Here is a 26,580-nt window from a genome sequence, read left to right on the forward strand (position 1 = left end):
AAAATTTCATTTGGCAGTCAACTTTCCTGCTCACAAACGTAAGTATAGCTATATAATTACTGATCCGTATGGTATATTAAATTATAATTACCTACGGATAGATGCCTTCAGTGATAAAAAAGAGTGATGAATTGGAACATAAAAATATTAGGTGCTTAACTACCGCGAATTATCTTCTCTTCCATGAATAAAATTGATAAAATGTTATTTATTGCTTATAATTTGGGAATGGGCTGTTTTTTACCATACAAACTGCCTCCACGATACTTCGAGGGTCGCACTAGTGTTAGGTGGTGAAACTAGCCAGCTGATCTCTAATAAAGAATATTTACTCAAAATTTGTTTCAGGGAGGCGGACAAGATATTATGAGTCGAAAATTCTAAAACAAAACGGATGTTCCGCTTAATGTTCATCTAATCGAGACGTAAGGCCACTAACAGCGATTGGAACACTATGATTTGGATCTTGATTGAATGACATTTGCAAATACGGAATGTGAGGTAATAAGCAATGGAAAAAGGGACGGTGGGAATGAGCGTGGCATTCAGAAAAATATGGGTCGGGCGATCACATTTTCGATCCTTAAAAAAATGGACAGGTATCTTATGAAGAGAATTGAGGAAAGTCTATGTAATCCAAATATTCCGTAGAAAAGACGAGAAGGTACAGAAACGATAAAGGTGAAACGGAAAAGGTAATGTCGTTGCATTTTTCACGATCGCCATGCATCATTATGGAGCAGCGACTCGCTATCGTAATACTCGGCACCTATTAATATCTATCGTAAAGGAATACAGAAGAAATAGAAGAAAGGTCCATTGCTAGGTGAGTCGAGGGCGAAGCATACTTCGGAAAATATGGCGAAGAATTCGTAGCTGGATCTTTTGCGCCTTTTCATAATGCGACGGGCATGATTATTTCCCCGGTATAAGAGATACATTGCTTTTAAAACTCCCGGTTGTATGAGAGCATTACGAGGGCAAAATTTTTGAAGACAAGTAGTTCCTGAACTGACCGCTCTCAGACGCCAACGAGCTTTGAGTTAATTTTTTCCGCCACTGTACCTAACGACTACTTATTCTTCTTGCACATGAAACATTGGCTCGGTGAACATCGTTTCTATACCGAAGAGGAACCCAAGAACGGTGTTCTCAACTGATTTAACTCTCAGGCGACGAGCTTCTATGCAGAGGGGTTGAAGAAGCTGGTGCAGCGATAACAAAAATGCTTACAAATGAACAGCGATTATCTAGACAAGTGAACTAGGTTTGTCGCTAACTAAAAGTGCCAATGAAGTGTGTTTCATGTGAGCATATTTGTTCCTGTGACCACACGGTCCTTACTTTAGGAATTCGCCTTGAACAACTGAAATGTAAATTTTGGCAAATGAATGCACACTAGGGGATTTATTCAGACTAACAAATATTTTTCTTATTAAGGTACAGCATAAAAACTCTCTGCTGCTCTAACAGCTCTTGCACGCCTTAAAATCAGTTCACTTGTTATTATTCACGCGCTTACTTGATGAAATTCAACCCCTATCAAGCATAGCAACCATTTTGGGCAGTTTACTGTAGAGTGAAATTTGACTATACGACTGATTTGACATTAGCTCCAAGCGCGAGTAGTAACAGCCAATGCTTCCTCCCCAATTCCAAGGAATATCACCGCTAAGTCCGCCAGAGGAAGGGAAAGTATAGAGCCACCTCCGAACTCTTTCAATCTTGAAATTTTGGGCGTCTGAGTATGTTTGTACTTCATCAGAAACATTGAAAAAATGATTCGGTGGACAGAAATTTTGGCCTGCAATAGAATACCTACAAAATGCTCATTGCACATCGGTAAGATTTTCAGTATTCCATCATCATATAGGACCCAACGTTATTTAAAACTCTTGACAGTACACTTTCTGCTGTATCCCTACTTTCGGATTGTTATAATTTGTTACACTCGACCGATTTCATGCAAGAAAATGTACCAATTTACAACATCTACTCATCTACAGTATATTTTGGTCGTTTTAATTTGGAAAGACTTTTTCAGATCAAGAAAGAGTTGTTTCACTAGCCCGTGAATCGAAATTGCCAATACACTTGCAATGTACATTTCCATTTAGCCGCCAGATATTTATCGCAAAATATGAGTCATAGATAGAAAAATAATTCTCCAAACATCCTTTTTTAGGCATTCACTTACGTAATTGGTACTTAATTGAAATGAGCATTGAACATTGACAGATGGGCTGGTGTAGCAAACGATGTAGACAGAAAATAAAACTAAATGATCTCAAGTGTCGACAATTAATTCTTAGTAAGTACTCTGGGTTTGGAAAAGAAAGCCATCATCAAAGATTGCACTTGATCTAAAAAATATTCCGCTTAAATAAGGGAAAATGATAAAAAAATGTATTCTAACATTAATTAATTAACATGGAAAATTTATCAGTCCATGAAATGAACCAAAGTTCACCCAGGACATTATATTTAGGTTCTAGGATAGGATATTACATTTCAATGAAAACGAAAAAATCCAAGAAATAAAATTTAACCTCTCTTATTCACTATTAAAGAGGCGATTTCACTCAATTTTTCTGATTCTCAATTTTGTGAGGTGTAGAATTTAAGAGAAATTTAAAGCTGAGCTCACATAAAACTACTTTAATTTTAACTATTATAACAATAGTTATTAACTGACGGCTTCGCGTTTCATTACAACTAAAATATGTTAAGTGATTCCCATTCAATTAACGAGAAGCTATTCCAGGAATTTAGATGTTGAGTAGGCCGATGCAATTCTGAATACACAACCAAAAATCAATTTATGTAAGTTTTCAAAGTGGCTGAAAAATCCACTTGCCTATGAGGAATTCTTAAGCGATACATCTTTAAATGAGGGAGGAAGCAGAGGTCATGATTTATCACATGAGGATGGGTATAATGTAAGAAGGGCTGGACGACACGGAAAAGGTGGTAAAATGTCACTTGACACTCAACTGCCCCAATGGCAATACAAAGCAGGAGGTTATATTTAAAAAATTAAATGAGTTCTTAAGAATCCATTAGTCATCCGACACCCTCCGGACCTCATACGAGCTTAGTGAAGTTTCAAAGATAAGAAACATCTCCTCATAGCGTGTGAGCAACGAATCATCCGCCTCTAAGATTCGAGCCGTAGAACTATTATACTACATAATAAACTACGTAGCATGATACTTGAACCAATACATCACCGGAACTGTAGTGCCCTTGGGCGTTTCAATTCCCAAAATGTCGTCTTTGTGTGCAAAACCCCATGTGAGTAGCCTCTATTCTAGGCGAGACGTGGGCGAGGCATTCTTCGGAGAATATGAGGAAGCATTTTGAAGTTGGGTCTATTAGGTGCTATCAAAACATTTTTCAAGTTTTCAAAGATATCAAAGTTTTTAAATTACTTTCTCCGGTACATGGAGTTTGCGGTGTAAAAACTCCCAGTTGTATGCGAGCATAAAGAGAACAAAATATTGGAAAACAAACGCCTTTGTAAGGTTTCAGTTTCAAGAAGAGAACAAAATGTTGCAGACGAAAGCATTCAGGTAGTTCCTGAGCTGCCCGTTTCAGACGATATTGAACTTTGTGTTGGATAATTTTTAGCGGCCAAATGTAGTCGATCAAACATAATATACTACAAAATAAAATGAAAAAAACAAAATAAAACACATTTTCATAAAAAGATGGAAACATGAAACGTGAGATCGTTTCTAGCTTTCACAGGCCAGAAAACTTAATTGATATTCGAAGGATGGTCATCGACGCATTAAGAATCAGCGGAATAGGATGGCATGAAATGGTAGAAGGAAAAGAGTGGAAGTCTCAGAATTATAATCATAGAATCGCTAAATGGTTACGCAAAAAATAAAGTTGGCATTTTACTAAGAAAGACCGCCGATTAAAAAGGAACCTAAATTTACATCTACATAATACCCTGCGAGCCACCTCTACGGTGTTTGGCAAGGGGTGATCAATCACCAGCATACAGCATGCAATTGGACTCCCACATGCACAAAACACTGCCCAAAAAGCGTCACATATACTGAAAAATCATACTACCATATGCTGTTAGAAATAACAATAAAATTAAGAAGCATGCATTAAGTTTTACATAGTTTCGTAGGCTACACTACAAGTCTTCTAATCTATTTTATGAGTTCTATCGCTGCCGTTATAATCTCTTATTGATCGTGGAAAAAAAGACATTCTGAATCTGTCTCTTCTACAGTCTATCTCTCTTATTTAATTTACATGATGTGATCTTCCGTATTATGTTGGCGTACGTAAGATACGGCTAACTTCGTTAGAAAAGACACTGCTCTTGAATGTATCTAAAAGGTTTAGTCTCTTTTTCAATCTCCGGTCCGACAGAGATTCCCATCCGAGTTTATCTAAGAGGTCAGTTACACTAACAAGACTATCGTAACGACCTTTCACATACCTGGCAGATCTTCTTTGCACGCGTTGTAACTCTGTTATTAAGCCTTTTTCATGAGGGTCCCAAACACTGGCAGCGTATTCCAAATGTGGTCTAACGAGGGAAAAGTAGCTAATTTCTCTCACTTTGTCGTCGCACTTTCCTAATATTCTTTTAACAAAACCCATTTTACGATTAGCTTGACCGGTTATTTCTCGAATATGTTAATTCCACGATAGATCATTATTGAACCTAACTCCTAGATATTTCACGGATTCAACAGTCTCTAATTGGGTACCCCGAATTATATAGCTACGTTGTAGGGAGTTGTTCTTCTTCCAGAAATTCATTACGACCTACTGTTCAATGAAGTGTTAGTTATGGTGAAGACAGAAACCAAAACCCAAAATTACTGCAAGCCCATAACAAATTTTTTATGAGATTCAGAAGACCACACACTCCTGGCAGATCTTCTTTGCAGTGTGCTTGGCCTGAGTCCGGCGACCGGCGAGTTTTTGGAACAGCAAAACGGCGAAATTAAGCCCCTATGATTTTTTCACATTTCCCAGAATCAAGAATATGCAACGAGGAAAGCGCTTCAAGACGTCTGAAGAAGCGGTTGATGCCTACAAAACAGCCATTGTGACCACCTCTACTTCGGAATGGAATAAATGTTATAACGACTGGTTCCATCGAATGCAAAAGAGTATTGACTATATTGGAGAGTACTTTGAAAAACAAAAATTGCGTTATTTTACCGCTTATAGTTTTCTTCACCACCAACACTTAAAAGGATGCCCTCGTAAATTCGAAGACATACATAAACATTACGGAAAAGTAGAGTATTAATGAAGGATAGGGAAGGACCACTTCAAAACAATGAGCGTAAGATTTATTATCGCGAGTGACAAAAACGGAGAACTTATGAGTGAAAAGTTGTGATCGAATGTCGTGTGCGTCCATCAGAGGAGAACAGTGATCGTCCTCATGACCTCTAGAGATTGCGAAGAGAGCGTCGGGTGCTGCCTTAGCCTTCTCTCCTTGAGTGGATAACCTTAGACGAAGTATAGTTTAACTCCAGCATCCGCAGATATACCTAGACCACACACAACTTACTGAGCCTACCTCTTAATCGTATGCAATCAAAGCGAGAATCAAGGTATTTTTTCGGATTACATTAAAAAGAAAACCGCGACCAACAGCGACTAAAAGTTACATGGATTTATTTGGGAAACACTATTTGTTGTTCTTGATATACGATTACGTTAAATTAAGTTCTTCAACGCCGTCAATACTGGTCGAGTCTAATGTTGACTTATGTCAAAGAGGACCCCGTTCTGAGATCTCATCCTTGACGGTTGATAACCAGTTCATGAGAAAGATGCTGCCTTTTGCCATTAGTGCACGCGGCATAGAAAATTTATTGAAATCTTTGTCCAAATAATTCACCAGGACCAGACGAAATCCCTTCTCACGTGTATAAAGAAATAGTCGTAGATACAGCTCTCTCTTTGCTCCTTATATTCAGAAAATTCAAAAGGAAACATGAAGTATCTAACGACTGGAAATTGCCAATGGAATGCCGATATTCTAAAATGGAGCCTAATTTAAGAGATGGATTGAAAATCTGGAAGAGTTGTAAAAAGAAGGGAGACTCAATATTAAAGCAATCGGAAATGATATATAGTTTATAGAAGATGAAATGAGAAGCCAAATAATAAGACCAGTATTTGACGGAGCAGAAGCATGGGTTGGAATTAAACGCTAAGAATCATGAAATAATTCGGGGTACTTAACGAGGTGCTTGACAGGTAAATCATCCACAATTTATTTAAAAGAAACAGATTAGGGTGATTAAATTAGGACCCAGCTATGAATAATCACAAATTAAGAACGGAGTGAGACAAATGTGTGCTATTTATTCCTTAATTTCAAAGTTAACAGCTGGAAAAAGCATTGATGAAATCAAATAGAAGCCTTCATGAGTCTTAAAGGCGAGCATTTTATTGATGTGTAAAATTTAGCCGAGTCTAAACAAAATAAAAAAGTGCAAATGTGTGGGACAGATACCAATGTCATCTGGAAATCACCATCAAATATTCGAGTGTAGCAAAACATAAGAAGTCAAGAATAACATAAAGATTGGGAAACAAACACTGGAAGATGCCGACCAGTTATACAATTTGTGAAGCACAATAATCAGGGATGGAAGAAGCAAGAAAGAAATAATCAGTAGAATATCCCAGGGGTAGAGATCTTATCAGAAAAATAAAAGATCTACATTCTTGTCATAGCAGGATATGTTCTTACTTAAATGATACTACTTAGCTTACTGATTACAAAATAAGGAAACCATTCATCTGGACATAATATTGGAGTATGCATCCTTATGGTATTGAATAATGGACATTGGACAATATCAGACGGAGAGAAACTGATGGCTTTCGGCTACATGAAAATTCATCTACTCACATCAACATGGAAATTTAATCACAATTGAATAATGGATCGACTGAGTGAGGACTGTGGAATTCTTCAGATGAGTGTGGTAGAATAGAAACCAATTGAAAACTTTAATTAGAAGATAGACCAATATAATCTGACGTATCTTGAAGCATTAATCTTGATGGCCTGATGAATTCAATATTATAGTTGTCAACATAGCAAGCAGAATACATTTTTTGCATGTTGCAATTCATTCATTAATCACTAACTACCAAAAATTTTCGCTTTCGATTGCAAACTAATATTAATTATTTCAAACTTATCATAAAATTGCAGATTGTGGAATGCCTTTTTCCCTTCATCTTATCCCTCACTTAAATTATTCTAATGAATTGATATTTCGGACCTGAACGAGCAGGTCCATTACATACATTAGTGAAATAAAAATAATCCACAACGGAAGTACTCTTGTACGTGACCAAAGACATTTCTACAGTTTAGAGCAAGTACCCTCGACAGTTAAACACTAGAATAAATCAACTCCGCCAAGATAAAATAGGTTCCACTAGTATAGTAAATGACTTACGATGCTTTTACTACTGTCAATGCTGTCTGCATGCATTTCTTGGCATGACATAGCTCATGCTACGCTAGCTTTTATTTTTCTATAACTAATAGTTTATTTGCATGGTAGCATGTTCGTGTCCTTAGAATACTCCTTGTTTCTGGTTAAACCGCATCTGTCCTGTGTGCTTGTGTCCGGCAAGCGAGCGCGTGTCTGGTTAAGGCTAAGATGAGTATTAACTAAAAGTATGGAACTACCCCGTTAAACACACCATAGTAATGGCTTGCACGGGAACATGCAGTTGTAGATGAAGGCAATGAACGCAAGACAACTGAATGACAAAAGAGTGGATCGGAAAACGTATTTAAGGAATTAGAAACGATGGGTAAACAACTAAATTTAAGAGTATCTATCCCAGTCCACATTGAATAATAAAATATTTAAATATATTTACTCAAAATTTAAGGGAGCTACGTAACGCTACAATTTTTTTCTCCTAGTTGCCTTCTTAGACACCATAGCCACGTAGGATCAAACTAGTAAATCAGGTGAGTATTCGTAGAATAGAACACTGTTGGAAAATAGTAAAAAATGAAGTATCGTCCACTTAAAATAATATCACGTAATAAGTTTGTCGAACTGCATCGGTTTTCGCTAACATGTAGCGACTAAGAGAGAAAAGAAATACAGAAGATCTATGCATGGGAATATTTGAAGATTTATCAAATAATTTCCATTAAGTGAATGGTATTTACTCACCGTATTTCTTTCGGCTTCCTCTTCTTCGCAACCACATCGCAATGACTCATTAAACCCCTCCCGTTTCCCGAAATTGACCCGCTACCCCAAAATTACTCGTGCACCTGAAAATCATAAGTTCCCATTAAAGGCAGGCAATATCTAATAATTTAACGGTTACAGTTAACATATGGGATAACTAAAGGATGATGGTGAAGGTAAAGGCTACAACAAATTATTATACTAACGACGTCAATGGTTAAATGTGTGGAAAAATTAAATGCCAAATAAAGCGCTGTAAATCCAATTCCGATCGCCAATATTATCTCTCTCATAGGAACTACATGGCCAGCTACATCAGAGAGGTTTCGAAATGGCAGTGATATGTCTGACCGAAATGAGTCGATTGCAAATTGCCTAGGCTGAAATATCAAAGACTTTGTAAAATACCTTTTAAATAATATAATTATGTCAAATATTAATTACTAGCCATTCAGGTAGCCATACTATAGCAATATTAAGAGACAAATAAGGATTGATAGCTGGCAAAACGAAGTTATCACTGATAGGAGCTTCATTTTTAGTTTCAGATTATCTCATAATCAATAGCAAAGCAGTGTGGCTGGCATGAAATGCATTGTTTCGAATTTAATGTTAATTTGCCCTTGTAAAAATGGATCTAAGAACCGGAGTACTGAAAGTAAGCTACCGGATTGCCGTTAAGACCACAATTCCTGTAATCAAACCGCTATTTATGACGTTCTAAGAAACACGATAAATGTCAAGTATTACTACTCTCATGTCACTTGTATCAAAGGTCGACACACCATCACGGAATACAATTTTCAGAAGTTATTACATATTACACTCATAAAGACATTACACTCGTATATGAATACATGCGTACTCAGTAAGCGGGCCAAATGAGTTGAATAATGGAGTATTCGTCAATTAAAACGCTTTGGCGGCAAATGAAGAATGACGTTTAGTCCATCGTCGATATAATTTTCACAAAAGAAATTACTTCGAAATTCACAGGGCGGGGAGTGAATACTTTCGATTTTAATCGGAGAGGATTCTTCCCTATCACTGGCGTTCTTTAAAAAACTACTCCAGAAGATATTTTAACCTAGAGGCACAATCCTCACGTGGCATTAAAAGAGTGAGTTTTGACACGACTGAAGTAATAAAAATTGTTAATTCAAAATAATACACACTATCGTCACGAATACATCATGAAGTTGAAGAAATAGTTATAGCAAATTATCCTCTACTTCAAAGAATTGAAAAGACATTGAATATTACACAAAAATGCTTAACCAAAAGAATAGTGTAGGTACTCACCTCTTAACCCAAAGAGAGCTTGCCGCGAAGTGAAGTGCAGAGGCAGCGGGGACTACTGACTATGTCGGACACATGACGAAGGCCGGTGACGTCACGATATTTTCGAACTGATTTCTTATTAAGACGATAAAAAAACCTAGAAACCGCTAAATACCTTATATTTTATGTATAAATTTAAACATTATCAATCAAAATCCATCAATAAATAATATTATATTAAATATTATTAGAAACTGTATCGCGCGGAAAATCAATAATCGACTGAACCAATAAGATTTGTTCCGAAGGAGGCGATGTAATACAAAATTGCGCCAAATTTCTTTAACGGCCAACGGCCACAACACACGTGGAACAATATTCTAGAATATTCTCGTCTTCTACAAAGGTCAGTGCGACTACAGAATACGTCATCGCATAACGAGAGAAGATTGATCGGACGAAAAGTTACTCAGCGGTAGGCATTCAACTGTCATGTCGTTTCCAATCCAACACCCCTTCCCCTACTTGCGAAGAAAACACAACACATCCCAGTCCCTCAATAGCCGTTACTTCGGTAGTATCACATTTTTACATATTTGAACTCTTTAAAATTAATTTTCTACTCTTTTTGAACCGTTTCTCAGTTCTTTGGAGTCACCGACTATTTCCGGGGAAGGAGGATCGAGAGCGATAACTACAAGCTATCAACAGAAATACAAAGAAGAAATTCAACAGCGTAGGCTGAGGTAAGTAAGTAGATGTAATGGTATAGTGAGCAGAGATGATAACTGTAATTTTGGCCTATTCACGTTTATACAAAATCTGATGTCACTGATTATTATGTCACTTATATAACTCATCACGTAAAATTATTACATACGAGAGTGAATAGCGGATGAATCAGTTCATTGATAATGCGGAGTTAGTGAGTGGAAAGAGAACATATTAATCCCGTAATGCGATAATTGCATAAGTGAGAAGGATGATTTTGTTCGCATTAGTGCATAAAAATGCTCCCCTTCACTATTCACTTCATTACCATCGATGTATCTAATTTGGTTGCGTTAACATTATGAATGCCTTACAAGTGAACGAGAGCCACATTGAGCCTAACATAGCCTGTATTCAATTCAAGGATCGTATTAATTCATCGCTTAGGGATAATACGGGCCAATTCTACGTCGGATCTATGTATTATTTCTGTAGTAAAGATCCTATGAAACGAATTTATTCTATCGACATCCCAGCTTTATGCCAGCTTCGTATGAATTTGTTTCCATTATCTCATAACTGCTGCCTTGGTTCGATTGCAGATAAACTATCAAATGACAAAAACATATTATTTGTTATCTTATTAATTGGTCAAGCATTGACGGTGAAACAGATACAGTGCCAAAATAGACCTTTAACTACCAATAAAGATATCCAATCTCCGAAAGGATATATGTTGTTAAATTCAATCAGCAATGTGATCATCATCTATTTTGCCTTAGGTAACGCTAAGCTTTCAAAGAGTTATTCTATTTTTCATGTTTGAAGTTGGAAGACCTTTCTTGGCCAAAATAAAGAGTCATAAATTCTGATTAATTATGCCTTTAGTCTTTCTTCCGAAAGACGACGAAATGAATAACTCTTGAATGCAATATAAAATTAATTTTAATAAATAATAAATTAAATATATAATAAATATAATTATAATCAATAATAAATAAATATAAATGATAAATTAAATGAAGTAGTACATATTTACTTTATACAGATTCGCTGCCCAGATACCATTGCCCGGGTGGGATAGTCTGATGGCGTCTTTATTATGGAAAAGGGATTGCTTAATGATACATTGCAAGAAACAATGGAGCATCTATTACCGACTGGATACATAATTAACCTTTGAAAGCTACTACTTTAAGGAGCGACTGATGGAATTGACTTCTTTCCGTGAAGGCAGTCCAAATTCGTGGTCCTCATCGTCGAATATTAGTAGAGGTAAGTAATGTCATTATCATTTCATCAGTCGAATTGATCAGTTTGTCACGACTAACATTAAAAATCGTTCATTTTGTTGACTGTATTAGTGAATAATAGTTTTGAAAAGGCATCTTGAGGAGGCTAAAATACGTTTTTATTTAATTATAAATTTTGGCTTGGTTTGGTGTCTACTCTCAACTACTTTCAGTCACAATTACTTGTGCACTTTGAAACCCACTGAGAGGTATACCTTTAAGAGGTTCATAGATTTTAATCAACGCATTTTGTATGAGAGTGTTTATGAATGTTTCACCGAAAATTCATACGGCGAGGTTTTCTTATTAGTGTTGTGAACAAGAACCCTACATGTAAATTCAAATGGTTGCGTGATTCAATAATATAGTCGTAGCCAACTAAAACCGATTTATTTTTAAGACAAATAAAAACCTAGATACGGCTAAACAAAAGATACCGCTAGATTTAAGGTTTTATTTAAACTTTATCGATTAAAATAATTCAATAAATACAATGATATTAAATTTAACAAAAGATTATGCCGCGCGGAAAAACAATACTCGGCTTAACGAATAAGATTCATTCATAAGGAGTCGTGATATTTCCATATTCGAGATATTTTGAGACCTTTAAGCGTGAGAGACGCTGACTAAATATTCGCCGAACCCTTGAATATTCTGATGAGAACCACGATGAGTCCTAGAAATAACCTAGAACGTTTTCTCAGATTTACTTTAGCTCTAAAACGGCTTTGAAATTTACAATGGACTAACAATAAGTGAAAAAGCGTAAAAAAAATTGAAAGGGAATAGTGTTTGATAAACAAATGAAAGAAAAATGAAGGGCAGGAATCTTGAGTTAACATAATATATGGCTTGTGTTGCCGGTATACGGTTGACTCTATGCAAAGGATTTATCGAAGGTAATTTCCATTGACAATTCAAGGGAATACTTGATATAAATGGTGAAGGCTGATACTTGTGGAAGCATATGGTAAAATATGAAGTCAAGATACCATACACTTTTCCAAATAAATATTTATTTAAAAATAAGTCAAATGCTTCACTGCACTGCAGCATCATCAGTTGTCAAGAGTTAAGTGAATTATGCTAACTCGATTTCAAGTAATAATATATGTGGAAAAGTGCAAGTTGTCTTTACTTCATACCCTGCAAAAGAAAGCTTCAGATAATATGCAAAGGAAGTAATATGTCGGTAAAGAGGTATAACCACGATTATAACCATAATTTACAATATATATATATATATTCGGACGAGCGTTAGTGACACGTCCTTACAAGTCGTGTCATTCAGGAGAGAGATAGATATTGGTGGTGACATCGCATGAGTCGCGGTCAAATAGGGTCCTGCTGGCCGCGATCACTGCTTCACGTAGGTTTGAACGTTCATGTGTCAACATCGCAGTGGGAATAGGAAAAGCTTATCTACTGCCGAAGACCGAATGCGTTTCTCACTCCAACCCACTTCTTCCACGTGGTGACAGTTATGCTCACCTCTCTCTCCCTAATTCCGCTCAATACATACTTACCGAATAATTTTGCTAGCACGTCAATTCGGAAAGTCAAAGCGATTGAAGGGCAAACCTAAGATCAAATATTTTGCGAAAATTTCAGGTAGAATACTATTTGCCTGATGTTCAAGATATTTTAGAAAGCCTAATTATTATAGTAGAAACGATCACTGGGATAAGATTAGGGACATAGACTACAGAACCGATAGATTTAAGATGTCGTTTTTTCCGCGTAATAACTGAGAAAGTTTAGCTCTAAGACACCTTGACGTGGACTAGATAAAATAGGTAATGTATTTTAGATAACGATTTCTTATAATTCTCAGAACTATGTATCTGCATGTATTTTTTTGGCATGTTACAATTGATACATGACTCTTATTATGCTAACTATTCGTTCACTATTATTGGCATGGAATCACCCCCTACCACACACCCTAGGGGTGCTATCACTTCACCTCTTGTATGTTTAACTTGTAGATTTAACTTGCACACATTTTATTAGAGAGTAAACTGAATGACGCATGATATCTGAACCATGTAAGGTGTCAAATCAAAAGTATTCTAATCTTGCCTAAGTCGAGCTTGTTAAAATTGGTGGGAGTGTTACACGATAGTAGATGTGCCATAATTGCATTTAATATATATTGACCTAATCTGAAAATCGTTTTGTTATCTATCCTGCTGTATTACGAATAACATTAGAACCAGCATGCAAAGAAAACTGTGGATTTTCAAGAAGACGCCACCCTGCATCAATGAATTCTCCTTCTCAACATAAAAGTGGGAGCTAAAACTAATGCGTTTTAAATAAGTTTCAGCAAAAAATGTTTAAGCTTCATATCGATCAAACTGCAAGAAGAGAAGACTCCCTACCTTTTATTTCCTTCTGGGTCCATGGGTGGCAGAGCTCAGCTTTACAACAGCGATTCTCCAAAATACTTACATTCACCAACACTTCACATAGAACACGCAACTGACTATGATTTTTTAATGAAATATTCACACTTTCACTTCACTGCACAGATGTATGATCACTCGCTACTGGCGTTGAGTAACATTGCATGTAGTTTCTCATTATTTCCATGTTACATGCATACTTTGAGCAGTATGACCGATGATGATACTCCAAAGGACAAGCCATAAAACTTGAAAGGGATGGTTGAAAGCTTGATGTTAGGCTTGTGCTTTCATTTAATGGATTGATTGAATTATTCAATACACCTTTTGTAAGCTCTAAAATAAAAAAAAGAAATACCCCATAAGCTATATCACAAAAAATTATGTTAAGGGCACATGTTCTAACTGAACGAAAAACTTGTGAATGCGTGAACAAAATTTTTTCTTTCATATATTAACTTGTTCGTGACAACATATCGCCTAACCAGACCTGAAAACAGTTAACAAAACACGAAAAGTCTGAACCAAGTCAAAACCTATGATTTAATACATAGAAATAGCATGGAATATTACGTTACTAACAAGCATTAAACTTACCAGTACTCTTCAGTGACAGATCGTCCACCTCTCGACACTAACCGAACTTCTGTGAGACTAAAACTTCGCACAACAGAATGAGGGAATAAAGCCAAAGTGACGCACCGCTTCTTACTTACAGCTCTGGAGGAGTAATGGAGGGTGAGGAAACGCTAAGGATCGCAGGGAGGTTACCTAGCACAAATATCCCAAAGCAAAGTCAAAATTTTTGGCCTGATTTTGAGTCCGAGTGCATCATGAAGGCGGTCGGGACAGGTTCGGTTTGCGCGTCGTTGGGTGGAGTTGTGGTTAGGGGGAGGTACTCAAGGGCGTCGGCGAAGTGGGGAGGGGGGAGAAGAGACTAAAGGCCCTATTTACCTCTCGAGACGTCACATACCTACGTAGTCTGCATTGTTCACTAATAAAGGTCACTTGATACACTGCAACTTTGATCATAAAAATAAAATAACAGGTAGATTCTAAAACAGACAGACGCTGGTGAGACTGATCGAGAATGTATGTTAGAGTAAGAGCTTTTGATAGGTTTGTAGACTTAAGCCTGGCTTGAATGATGATACATCTACATAATACCCTGCGAGCCACTTCAGTGGTGTTTGGCAGGGGGTGAGTATACCCCAGCATGCAGCATGCGATGCACTACGACTTCGTGGTCGTCTAAAGCGGTACTAGCGTGGTTGTCTGTGCGGTTTCTACGATTGATCAGGTCATGAAAATAAATGAAGAGATATGGAATGTACAACAGTTAGATTCAGAATGTTGTTTTTTACACGGTAGATAAGAAACTATAATGGCATCGTTAGAACTTACTAATACGTTATTTTAGTGGTAATGTAGCCTAGTAACACATGTATTCTTCATGAATGTTTCTGAATTTTTCTAGTATCTATCACAGTTTGTTTTTCGTGATCTAGCTGACTACCTTCAAAAGTAGTTGTCAAGTTTTGCCTATCCAGGGATATGGTAGTATAATTTGTTAGTATGCTTAACGTTTTTATGACTATTTGTTGTTCATGTGGGAATCCTCTTGCATGCTTCATGATATTGAGTGATCACCCCCTGCCAAACACCTAAGAGCTTGCCCGTAGGGTTTTATTGTAGATATAGATGAAATAGTTGCGGAGATGTTATATTAATTTTGCTGTCTTAAGGCAGAGCTTTTAAAAGTAAGAGTTAATACTTGACTTAAGGAAACAAATCGAGGCACGTTCTATTTTTTGTTTATTCGCCTGCGAAATTTTGATGGTTTCGCGGTGCATTCTTAAGTTCATGCATTTACACTTTTCTTTCGCGTGTTTACTCTGTTGCCAATCATAATCACCAAAGAGGAGTTCTTAATCGTTAAATACGAAATTAGTATGTGATAATTTTTTTCCTGATTAATCCTTATTCAACAATGACTGCCCTGAATGAAAGATCAATGTCAGGCAAGTAAGAAGCTTGTCTCGGAATGCGCGCGCCTGGAATGAAATAGTTTATTATTTTTGGAGAACCCATATCTTAGCGCAATGCACCCGCACTTTGCTAACCACGCTCTCCCAGGCCTTTTATAGATCCCATCAGCTCAAACATTGGAAATGGCACAAGAGTGGCGGGGGGCACTGCCCTGTCTACCGCGTTAATCCCTATTGTGCCCGTAAACCCTACCTCAGTCTTACGATTTTTACCTAGCCTTTAAGAATTATATTCAAATCAAGGTTCATTATGTCAGACTTCACCGCCAAATCGTAGTACAGAGTAGCGTTCAAAAATTAAAAGTTAAAAGTAGGACAAAAATGTAAATATTGTAATTAGCACTAAACCATTCTTAGCCGTTAACCACTTAGGAGATGGGTTGAGGGAAGGGTGTGGGTGGAAACCGAAGTAAGGCCACCTCCCCGCGGCGAGTTATGGGATGTTTATATGTTATTAAATCATATCTTAACCAAGGAAGATCTGCATAATCAAACATGTATTTTAGACTAAAATATTACCTCAAGTAATCATAACACAACTCTGAAAAATCGGCCTGATTGCAAAATTTATACATTTTTAATGATCTTACCGGATCGGATACAACTGTTTAAAACCATCTATATATTAATATTAATAATAACCTATGCCGTTGACTGCTAATTTTCGGGTTCTCCAGCCGCGTCTGTCGTTTATGGTTGACAACAGTTTAGAAAGCCATCCTGCTTCCGTCTTCAGGTCGGTTATTATTATTAAATCGGACGTGATCTTCTAATCCCGCAAAGCACCTGAAGACGGAAGCTGGATGGCTTTCGAAACTGTTGTCAACCATAAACGAGAGACGCGGCTGGATAACCCGAAAATTAGCAGTCATCGTGAACAACGCCGCGGAAACCTACGCACGAATTTAACCTATGCCGTTTTTAATACATTTTTGCTATAGCGTTAAAAAATATAAAGTTTATTTTATTTTTTTTACCACGGAAAAAAAAAACAATTTTTTTCATTTTTGTCATTTTTTCAGGTGCTTTGCGGGATCGGAAGATCACGCCCGATTTAATAATTCTTTTTTTTTCTTGTGCTAACGTATCGCAACTTTTCCGCGCTAAAGCGACAATGAATTTGTAACTTCACTTTTTTGCACCACCCTAATGTCTGCGTCCTGAAATTTACACCCGTTTTTAGCATTCTTGTTTATAACGCTATGAAAATTGATTGCGACAAAGCTAATGTCATATTTTTTAGATTACCTTTCGGTCGGTTCTTTTCCTCGCTGTGTATAAGATGAGTGTATCACTATGAAAGTGCTAATGAATTTAGTTATTACAGCTTTCCTTGGAGTAGGCGTTTAGGATTTTAGTTATTTTCTGTGCATTACTGCTCGAAAATTTACTCCATGTGATGTGAGGATTTACGCATGTGTGGGTTACCTCGGTGTCTACATTTAGAAAACTTGACTCCTTAAAAAAATCAGTATAAATTTTTTTTTGGTCACCACACTTACTATGTTGATAAAATAAATTACATTCGCTTGAATATACTATTTTAAAAAAATAAAAAAATGATTTCATCGGACTGGATCCCTTGTAAGATTCTCATGAAGTTACATCGCACAGTATAGCCTCACTCGGCTACGGAGCCACTTATTGGTAATAGGTAAACGGTGAGTCCAAATATGAATCCAAAGATAGGAAAAACCTCGCCACGGAGACCGAAAGCGAACACTCCAACGGCACAACGTCTGCGGGAACGTTAATTACCTCAATACATTTCATCCGCTAATCTTAATTTCGATTGGGCAGTTGCTCCTGGAGTTTGACTCCAGGTTCGGTTGCTCAGTCGCGTCCGTGTCCGTCCTCGTCGGCTCGCCACGAAGACAAAGAATGCAGGTGGCTTCATGTGCCAACCTTCCAAGTTTTCACCGACCCGGCCACATCAATTAGCGGGTCTCGTGAGTGTTTGCATATTATTGAAAACAATAGAATATTCGGGTAATACGAAAAAGGACTTGATGAAGCAGTTTACCTGACTGAAATATTTTCCATATTATTGGTGCACTGATATTTCGGTAAAAAAAGGATAATGATATCTGCGGAAAGCAAAATGAGAATTTTCTCCATTCAACATTTTAAAACGACAGCAGTATTTATTTAAGTTAATACGCATTAAAGTGGATAAAAATGTTACTGCCATACTAAGTAACTGAAAAAAATTACTGCGAAGAGGTTCGAATCGCTGATTTTCGGATTACTGCCGTGGTAAGTCTTCTACGTCACCACTCGTCCATCTCACTCATTGACTCCAATGTGGATTCATTACGAGCTTAGTGAGGAAAGGGAATGAACCAGTCTTCAAGTGTCACTAAATGGAACTGAATTTAAACACTCAGTGGCATAATTTGCTGTTATATTGCTGCGGATATTTTAAATGAATGTTATGATCGCTATCGCTGATAAAAAAGCTTAAGCGTTAATTCATGGTGAAATAAAAACACAGTGTTATTCCACAACCTTATATTTTTGAAGTCTACTAGTTTCAACGTTTACACCGTCATTATCAAGACTAACTAAGATTCAGTTAGTCTTGATAATGACGGTGTAAACGTTGAAACTAGTAGACTGCAAAAATATAAGGTTGTGGAATAGTACTGTGTTTTTATTTCACCATGAATATCTCATCGTTCCACCAAGTAACGCCTAAATCTGTTGATTTTATTCTTAAGCGTTAAATGTAAGACTTCTATATACTTCGACGGATCGGCCAACTTACGAGAGAAGATAAATCGACGCTCTGGACGTGGATTTATTATTTAGCAGGAGCTGCACAATTTAAGTGGTATTAAACATTGCACATATCCCGCATACATTTCCCTTTAACGATGTTGTTATAAAAATATTGCGGGAGGTGGGAATGTTGTTCAAATTTCCCTCCCACTGGTACAATAGAAAATACCGAAACTCGATTTCAAAACTACGGCGAAAGTGGCGCCGTACCCTTCGTTGCAATACTTTTGAATCCGACTCTACCTATGACGAGCGAAGCACAAACTGGGTGTTCATCGACCTCCGCAACCGTGATAGGCCGCCCCCTTCATAAAGGGAATAGCTACTCTTAGGAAAACGTTTTTATCTGGCGTATCAGGTGAATTGATAATTGACGCATTTCGGGTATTTTTTAAATATTGAAATGCTTATGAAATGTCATTATTATCGCACTAAAAATCAGTTTAACCTTGTATTTTTCGAAAAAAGAGAATTCTATATGAGTAAAATTCAATTATAACAATTTTTTTGCATTTCTTAATAAAGTTGCGTTTTCTTAACTTTGGCCGTAAATAGGTTAATGGCGGAAAATACGTCACATTAGCTCAGCAGGACATGGAATAGCATTCGGAGAGAGTATAAATAAAATTAGTCTCAAGGTTTTCAGCAGGAAAATTTTGAGACTAATTTTACATGTAAGCATGTGTTATTTCCGTAATGACATAAATTGGGCTTCTTTTTGAAGGGAACATCAGTATGTACTACGTATCCGTAAAAAAAGACTAGGAGGACTCCTTCGGTGAAACTTAATGCACACTAAAATGCTTACAGTTTGGAAATAAACGACGAAATGGTGGAGAAGGGCTATGGAAAAGGAGAATAGGCCCAAGGGAGAAGGACTAACATTGGATAGCCGAAATTCAATAGTAAAACACTCCAACGTCCAAACTTTTAGTTAAAGACTGCTATCCAAAGGAATGAAAAGTTTTTGAAAATTGAACGGAAAGAGATCTTGAAGGAGTGTACTCCAACGAAAATTTTCCTGATGCTTTAAATTAGCGCTCTACTTCTACTTCGCCGTGGGAAGTAGAAATACACGAGCGTTGGAATCCATTTAATGCAAGGCACGTAATTGCGCAATCTGATGCATGAGTACCTCAAAATGCATCGCGTAAATTCGTGAAATATACGAGAGAATGCACCAACTCATGATATTCCATTACGAAAATTAGCTCTTGCTCTAAATCTTAACTTATTGCAAAACGGATTGAGAAAAAGATGCAGCTTTTAATTATACAATTTCGTGTTTCATTTACAATGCTTACTACACTTATGGTAAATAGGATTTAAGAGCTACTTATACTACATGACGTAAACAGACTGTTACTACAAGTATTCTTAATGTCAGTGGATTTTTAACGGGCACATAATATAAGATATACGAACGTATAGAAATGGAAACATGACGATACATAAACGATTTAAGTTTTTCCTGGTGAATACTTCTGACAAATGTTTCTCGGGTTTGCATCCAGGTTAAAGCTTTTATGTAAGCCGACGTTTCGGAAGACGACTTGTCTTCCATCCTCAAGGCTGTGTTACTTGAATGAAGTTCAATTTCACACTGAACAGGATCGACCGTTTACGGAGACAACAATACGGCTCAGGTGTCGTCCGATTGGCTGTAGGTCTTTTGAAATTCTTCACGTTTAACCCTTATGTTTTTCATACAGCTGAATACAGGTCTCCATGTAGTGCTTAGATGAAAGCCGGTGTCCCGATTGAAATTTTTGGGATTGAGGCGGATCTCTATTGCTTCCTTAACTACGCGGTCCCAGTAACGTTGAGCATGGCAAAGGATTTTGGTGTCGTCCCATTTAATAGCATGGTCTTCATTAATGCTGTGTTCCGCCACGGCCGACTTTTCTGGTTGCGCTAATCTGAAAAATCTCCGGTGTTCTTTCAGCCTCGTCTCAATCGTTCGGCCTGTCTCCCCCACATACATTTTACCACATTCACAAGGTATTCCATAAACCCCTGGTGTCTTCAACCCAATCGGATCTTTCACCCTAACCAAGCGGTGCCTCAATTTAGGTGGTGGCAGATGGACAGTTTTGATATTATACCGTCGTAGAATGCGGTGGATCTTACCAGATATGGTTGACACATATGGGATTAAGGCTGTTGATAGCGGTTTTTCAGGCGGCTCATCCGGGCAACTCTTTTGTTTTATGTTGAGTCTGCTTAGGGCCTTAAAAATCTCTTGTTTTCCATAGCCATTCCGTAAAAATGTTTTCTTAAGGTGGTCTAACTCGGCTGAGATGCTTGTATTATCTGATATTAACTTGGCTCTATGGACCAAGGTAGATAATACAGCGGCCTTCTGCGATGGATGGTGGTGGCTCTGTCCGTTGAGATACAGGTCAGTATGCGTTGGCTTCCTATAAACGGAATGACCTAGGCTCCCATCTTCTTTCCTATGTATTAGGATGTCCAGGAAAGGAAGTCGCCCATTCTCTTCTACCTCCATGGTAAATGTGATACTCGGGTGTTGGTTGTTCATATGAGTCAAAAATTCGTGCAATGCAGCTGTGCCATGTGGCCAAACTAAAAAAGAATCGTCCACATATCTGAAAAAACATTTTGGACGGCAGGGAGCGGTATCGAGGGCTTTTCTCTCAAAATCTTCCATGAAGAAATTAGCGATAGCCGGTGATATTGGTGAACCCATTGCGACACCATCCATTTGCTCATAAAAAATATCCTCAAAAGAAAAATAGGAGGAAGTGAGCACATGATGAAAAAGTTTGACCGTCTTCTTATCGAATTTACTCTCTAGCAGACTCAAGGTGTCAACAAGAGGGACCCGCGTGAAGAGAGACACCACATCCAAACTAACCATCAAATCGGTAGGATCTAAACGAATACCCTTAAGAGTGTCCACAAATTCTAGTGAGTTTTTCACATGGTGTTCACTGAGACCCAAGAATGGTGTTAGGATACCCGTAAGATATTTGGCAACGTAATATGTGGGAGAGTTAATTGCGCTGACAATCGGCCTCAACGGTGTTCCTTCCTTATGAATCTTGGGCAACCCATAAAACCTAGGAGGCACTGGTGCTTGAGGTAACAGGTTCTTTGCTGTCTCTGGTGGCAAATTCATTTCTTTAATTAACTTTGAGGTCCTTCTGGCGATGATATCCGTAGGATCTCGGGGTATTCTCCTGTACGTACTGCCACTGAGTAATTCCAGAACCTTTTCACGGTAATCATCACTTTTCATAAAAACGGTAGCATTTCCCTTGTCCGCAGGAAGAACAACGATTGAAGTTTTTCTTCTCAAAGAATTCAGAGCATTCCTCTCATTCTTAGAAAAGTTGGCTTTGGGCAGAACTGCATTTTTAAGTACATGAGAGATATCACTTCTTACCTCCTCGGCTGCATCACTGGGAAGTTTCCGAATTGCTTCCTCTACCCCTCCAATTATATCTCCAAATGGAATATTTCTTGGAGCGGGGGCGAAATTTAGTCCCTTAGAAAGAACTGAAAATGTACCTTCATCAATCCTCTCATCAGTTAAGTTAACAACTGTCCGGTGGTGATCAGTCGTGGGGAGCCGTTTCTCGGAAGATAATCTATTTATCAACTTCTTATTCAGCCTTTCCGTGTCTTGCTTGTGAACTGATTCTCCCAAAGCACTAGTTGCACGATCAACAAACTCCCAATCGAGTGGTGATAAAATGGTAGAGAGGCGTAGGTGGAGGTCCATCAGTCTTCTTGCGTTGCAATCCAGACTTCGTCTCTTGTCCTGAATTCGTTCTCTAAGCAAGGCAAAACTCGTCCGTCGAAGGATACGATCCACTTTCTTCGATTTCAGTGGTGACTTGATCTTGGCAAAGGTTGGGATGACTTCCTCGTCACGGCACTTCACGAGAAAATTAAGACTGCAAAGAAGTCTTGCCTTCTCCTTCCGCAACGCACCAAGTTCACAAACATAGCGATGTATCTCCTCCCCGTAGAGGTGAGGTTTGGATGTGGTGTCTCTCTTCACGCGGGTCCCTCTTGTTGACACCTTGAGTCTGCTAGAGAGTAAATTCGATAAGAAGACGGTCAAACTTTTTCATCATGTGCTCACTTCCTCCTATTTTTCTTTTGAGGATATTTTTTATGAGCAAATGGATGGTGTCGCAATGGGTTCACCAATATCACCGGCTATCGCTAATTTCTTCATGGAAGATTTTGAGAGAAAAGCCCTCGATACCGCTCCCTGCCGTCCAAAATGTTTTTTCAGATATGTGGACGATTCTTTTTTAGTTTGGCCACATGGCACAGCTGCATTGCACGAATTTTTGACTCATATGAACAACCAACACCCGAGTATCACATTTACCATGGAGGTAGAAGAGAATGGGCGACTTCCTTTCCTGGACATCCTAATACATAGGAAAGAAGATGGGAGCCTAGGTCATTCCGTTTATAGGAAGCCAACGCATACTGACCTGTATCTCAACGGACAGAGCCACCACCATCCATCGCAGAAGGCCGCTGTATTATCTACCTTGGTCCATAGAGCCAAGTTAATATCAGATAATACAAGCATCTCAGCCGAGTTAGACCACCTTAAGAAAACATTTTTACGGAATGGCTATGGAAAACAAGAGATTTTTAAGGCCCTAAGCAGACTCAACATAAAACAAAAGAGTTGCCCGGATGAGCCGCCTGAAAAACCGCTATCAACAGCCTTAATCCCATATGTGTCAACCATATCTGGTAAGATCCACCGCATTCTACGACGGTATAATATCAAAACTGTCCATCTGCCACCACCTAAATTGAGGCACCGCTTGGTTAGGGTGAAAGATCCGATTGGGTTGAAGACACCAGGGGTTTATGGAATACCTTGTGAATGTGGTAAAATGTATGTGGGGGAGACAGGCCGAACGATTGAGACGAGGCTGAAAGAACACCGGAGATTTTTCAGATTAGCGCAACCAGAAAAGTCGGCCGTGGCGGAACACAGCATTAATGAAGACCATGCTATTAAATGGGACGACACCAAAATCCTTTGCCATGCTCAACGTTACTGGGACCGCGTAGTTAAGGAAGCAATAGAGATCCGCCTCAATCCCAAAAATTTCAATCGGGACACCGGCTTTCATCTAAGCACTACATGGAGACCTGTATTCAGCTGTATGAAAAACATAAGGGTTAAACGTGAAGAATTTCAAAAGACCTACAGCCAATCGGACGACACCTGAGCCGTATTGTTGTCTCCGTAAACGGTCGATCCTGTTCAGTGTGAAATTGAACTTCATTCAAGTAACACAGCCTTGAGGATGGAAGACAAGTCGTCTTCCGAAACGTCGGCTTACATAAAAGCTTTAACCTGGATGCAAACCCGAGAAACATTTGTCATGACGATACATATTTTCGACGAAAAGGCAGTTATACTAAATCGTCTATTCACTTATAACAAAACGATGTACAGAAAAAAGGGCTCTCTGTGGAAACGACAAAAATGTGTGCGAAGGAAAACCTACAGTGACACCGAACTATCGGCGAAAATGTTTTATTTTGGGATCCATTCGTTTGCGATTATGCTGCAACGTATCGATATGGAATTCTAAACACGCTCAATGTGATAAATTAAGCAAATGCAATGGTTGCCTCGCAAGATATTGCTTTGCTCAAAGTAGTGGCAGATCCAAAGAAAGGCTATTGCCCCCGACTGGGTATCTATCCATTTTACATTAGATAAGATTAATTCCGTTGTAAATGTAATTATGTTCGGACGCCCGCTATTGTTGGAAGGTTACCCCCAGGCCCCTCACCTAGCCCTATCCAGGACACAGCGCTGGACCAAAGTAAAAATTGGTTTTAAAGGTTAATAAAATCATTACTTGATATGTTACCTTTGCTTACATTCGCCTCTTTCCACTAGAATGAAGCCGAATCCTAAGATCCGAGGATTTTTTGAACTGTTGTTCCTCTTCTGTCACTCACATGCTAACACCACGAGATGCACAATAAAATATAATCACTACAAGATGCTACCACACGTACACCAACTATAACACTATACACCAACTATAACACACACTATGACATGCGCTGATCAAAAGATTTCCAAATTGAGAATCTTTCTCACCCAAAGTAGAGTAATGCATTTCTTCACAATGCGCAAAGAAACATTTACTCCGTGTCATCACGTTAAGCACAATTACAAAGTGGATGGATAAAATAACTCACAAGGCAGAAAAGGCAAACCATTGAAAAATAAAATTCAACTCTCTCGTCAGCCAGCGACTGAGCTGTCCTCACATGCGTCGACCAGAAATCTCTTCTCCACCATCGACTCATGCGGAAAGCCAAAGACTCTTGCCGTAAGCGTAGGACAAACAGTTGAAGGAAGTCATGGAAGAACTTGATAGTGTCAAGCAAAGTGGTCTAGTGGTTGTTAAATTTTACAGTATACATTCGGCGGCTAACTAGAAAGAATTTTTTGCAAAACAATCGCTAGACACGACCAGACACTATTCACGAGCTATTCAAGAAACTCTATTGTGACCATTTATTGTACTGAGGGAGTTGGAAATCAGGTGCAAAACAGAGAAACAGTCGCACTTGAAGGCTTATAATTCATGGTATCGCAATAATATATTCTCTTTCCTGTAGGCGACTGAAAAAACAGCAGTAAACGTCTATTATTTTTCTAAGACTTAGAAATAACTTTAGTTCCTTGATAAAAAGAGAATGCTTAAAAAGTTATTTATGAGTAATAAACAATATTTCGGAAATTTTAAGCTCAAGCCTAAAATTCTGTTCACTTAGTCATTTGCTCAATGCCTCGGTGAAATGCAGGGGCGCACAAAATTTCGAAGATTGCAAATCCAGGGTTCAGGCAGCTCTCTCTCTATTCACTCAGCTCTGCCCAACGTCGAAGAATTCGCCCTTGACAAGGGGAATGAGGAATGAGTGACGCAACACGCACGCAGCACAGAAGCGTGGCTGGATGACGCGAGGATGATAGTCAAATATCACTCCACTCAGCTGCCCAATTGGCCCTGCTATTACATTTCAATAAATACCTAAGCGCTGTGGAACTCAATAGTCTTGCGAAATCCAGTACACACCTTGCTCTTTTCTGCGACGTTCTTAAGAAAAAGGTATATGGTGAACGTGGTGTGTGTAGTGCCCAATCTTCCGTCACTAAGGTTTGATTCTCAGGCCGTCTAGTCCTAAGCATTTTACTCTATCCACTGCACCATCGGACCAATTGAGCCATCCAGTAGTTTCAGTGGACATTGCTCACAGATGTCCCGACGAGAGCAAATTCTATTACAGGTGAGACGTGAGCGAAACCCTAAAAAAAGCTAAAGCAATTCGAAAAATTGGAGAAAGAATTCGAAGTAGGGTATTTCACAAACGTTGTCATATTGCGACAAATACGATTCAATTTTCTCAGTACAAGTTACCTGTATAAGTTGGAAAATTTACTGAGATTCACATTCGCTTTTCCGCTGTGCCGGTAAACCATGTTTACCACAACCAGCCAGATCACAGATCAACTTTACTTATGCGCATTTGCTTGTATTGTAAGTGTGCTGTATCGCTTGTGATATTAGCAGAAACTTGCATTCTACAGTTGGTGAATCTTGATTTTTTAAAATACGTAGAAAAATTTGTATGATTAATCAATAGGTCCACATATTATTTTCTTTTTTAATTTTATTATTTAGTTTAGTAATCTTTCTTTATTGCAAGAAGCGATTAACTTTTTCTTTTCGTTTATTATTTCATTTTCATTTTTGTTTATTTTTGTCCTTTTGTCGTGGACAATAAA

At 38.2% G+C, this 26,580-nt stretch overlaps 1 protein-coding gene across 1 annotated transcript in view; it reads right to left on the minus strand.

The window, feature by feature from the left end:
- Window positions 1-26,274, minus strand: part of LOC124155297 — a 47,863-nt gene extending 21,589 nt beyond the window's left edge. Inside the window, exons 1-2 of the mRNA XM_046529015.1 lie at window positions 26,213-26,274; window positions 21,637-22,819 (exon numbers count right to left, since the gene is read on the minus strand). Coding sequence (XP_046384971.1) covers window positions 21,637-22,819; window positions 26,213-26,274 — 1,245 coding nt within the window. The remainder of the gene's footprint in view (window positions 1-21,636; window positions 22,820-26,212) is intronic.
- Window positions 26,275-26,580: the final 306 nt, after the last annotated feature.

The sequence above is a fragment of the Ischnura elegans genome, chromosome 3 (genome assembly GCF_921293095.1).
Source record: "Ischnura elegans chromosome 3, ioIscEleg1.1, whole genome shotgun sequence".
NCBI lineage: Eukaryota > Metazoa > Arthropoda > Insecta > Odonata > Coenagrionidae > Ischnura > Ischnura elegans.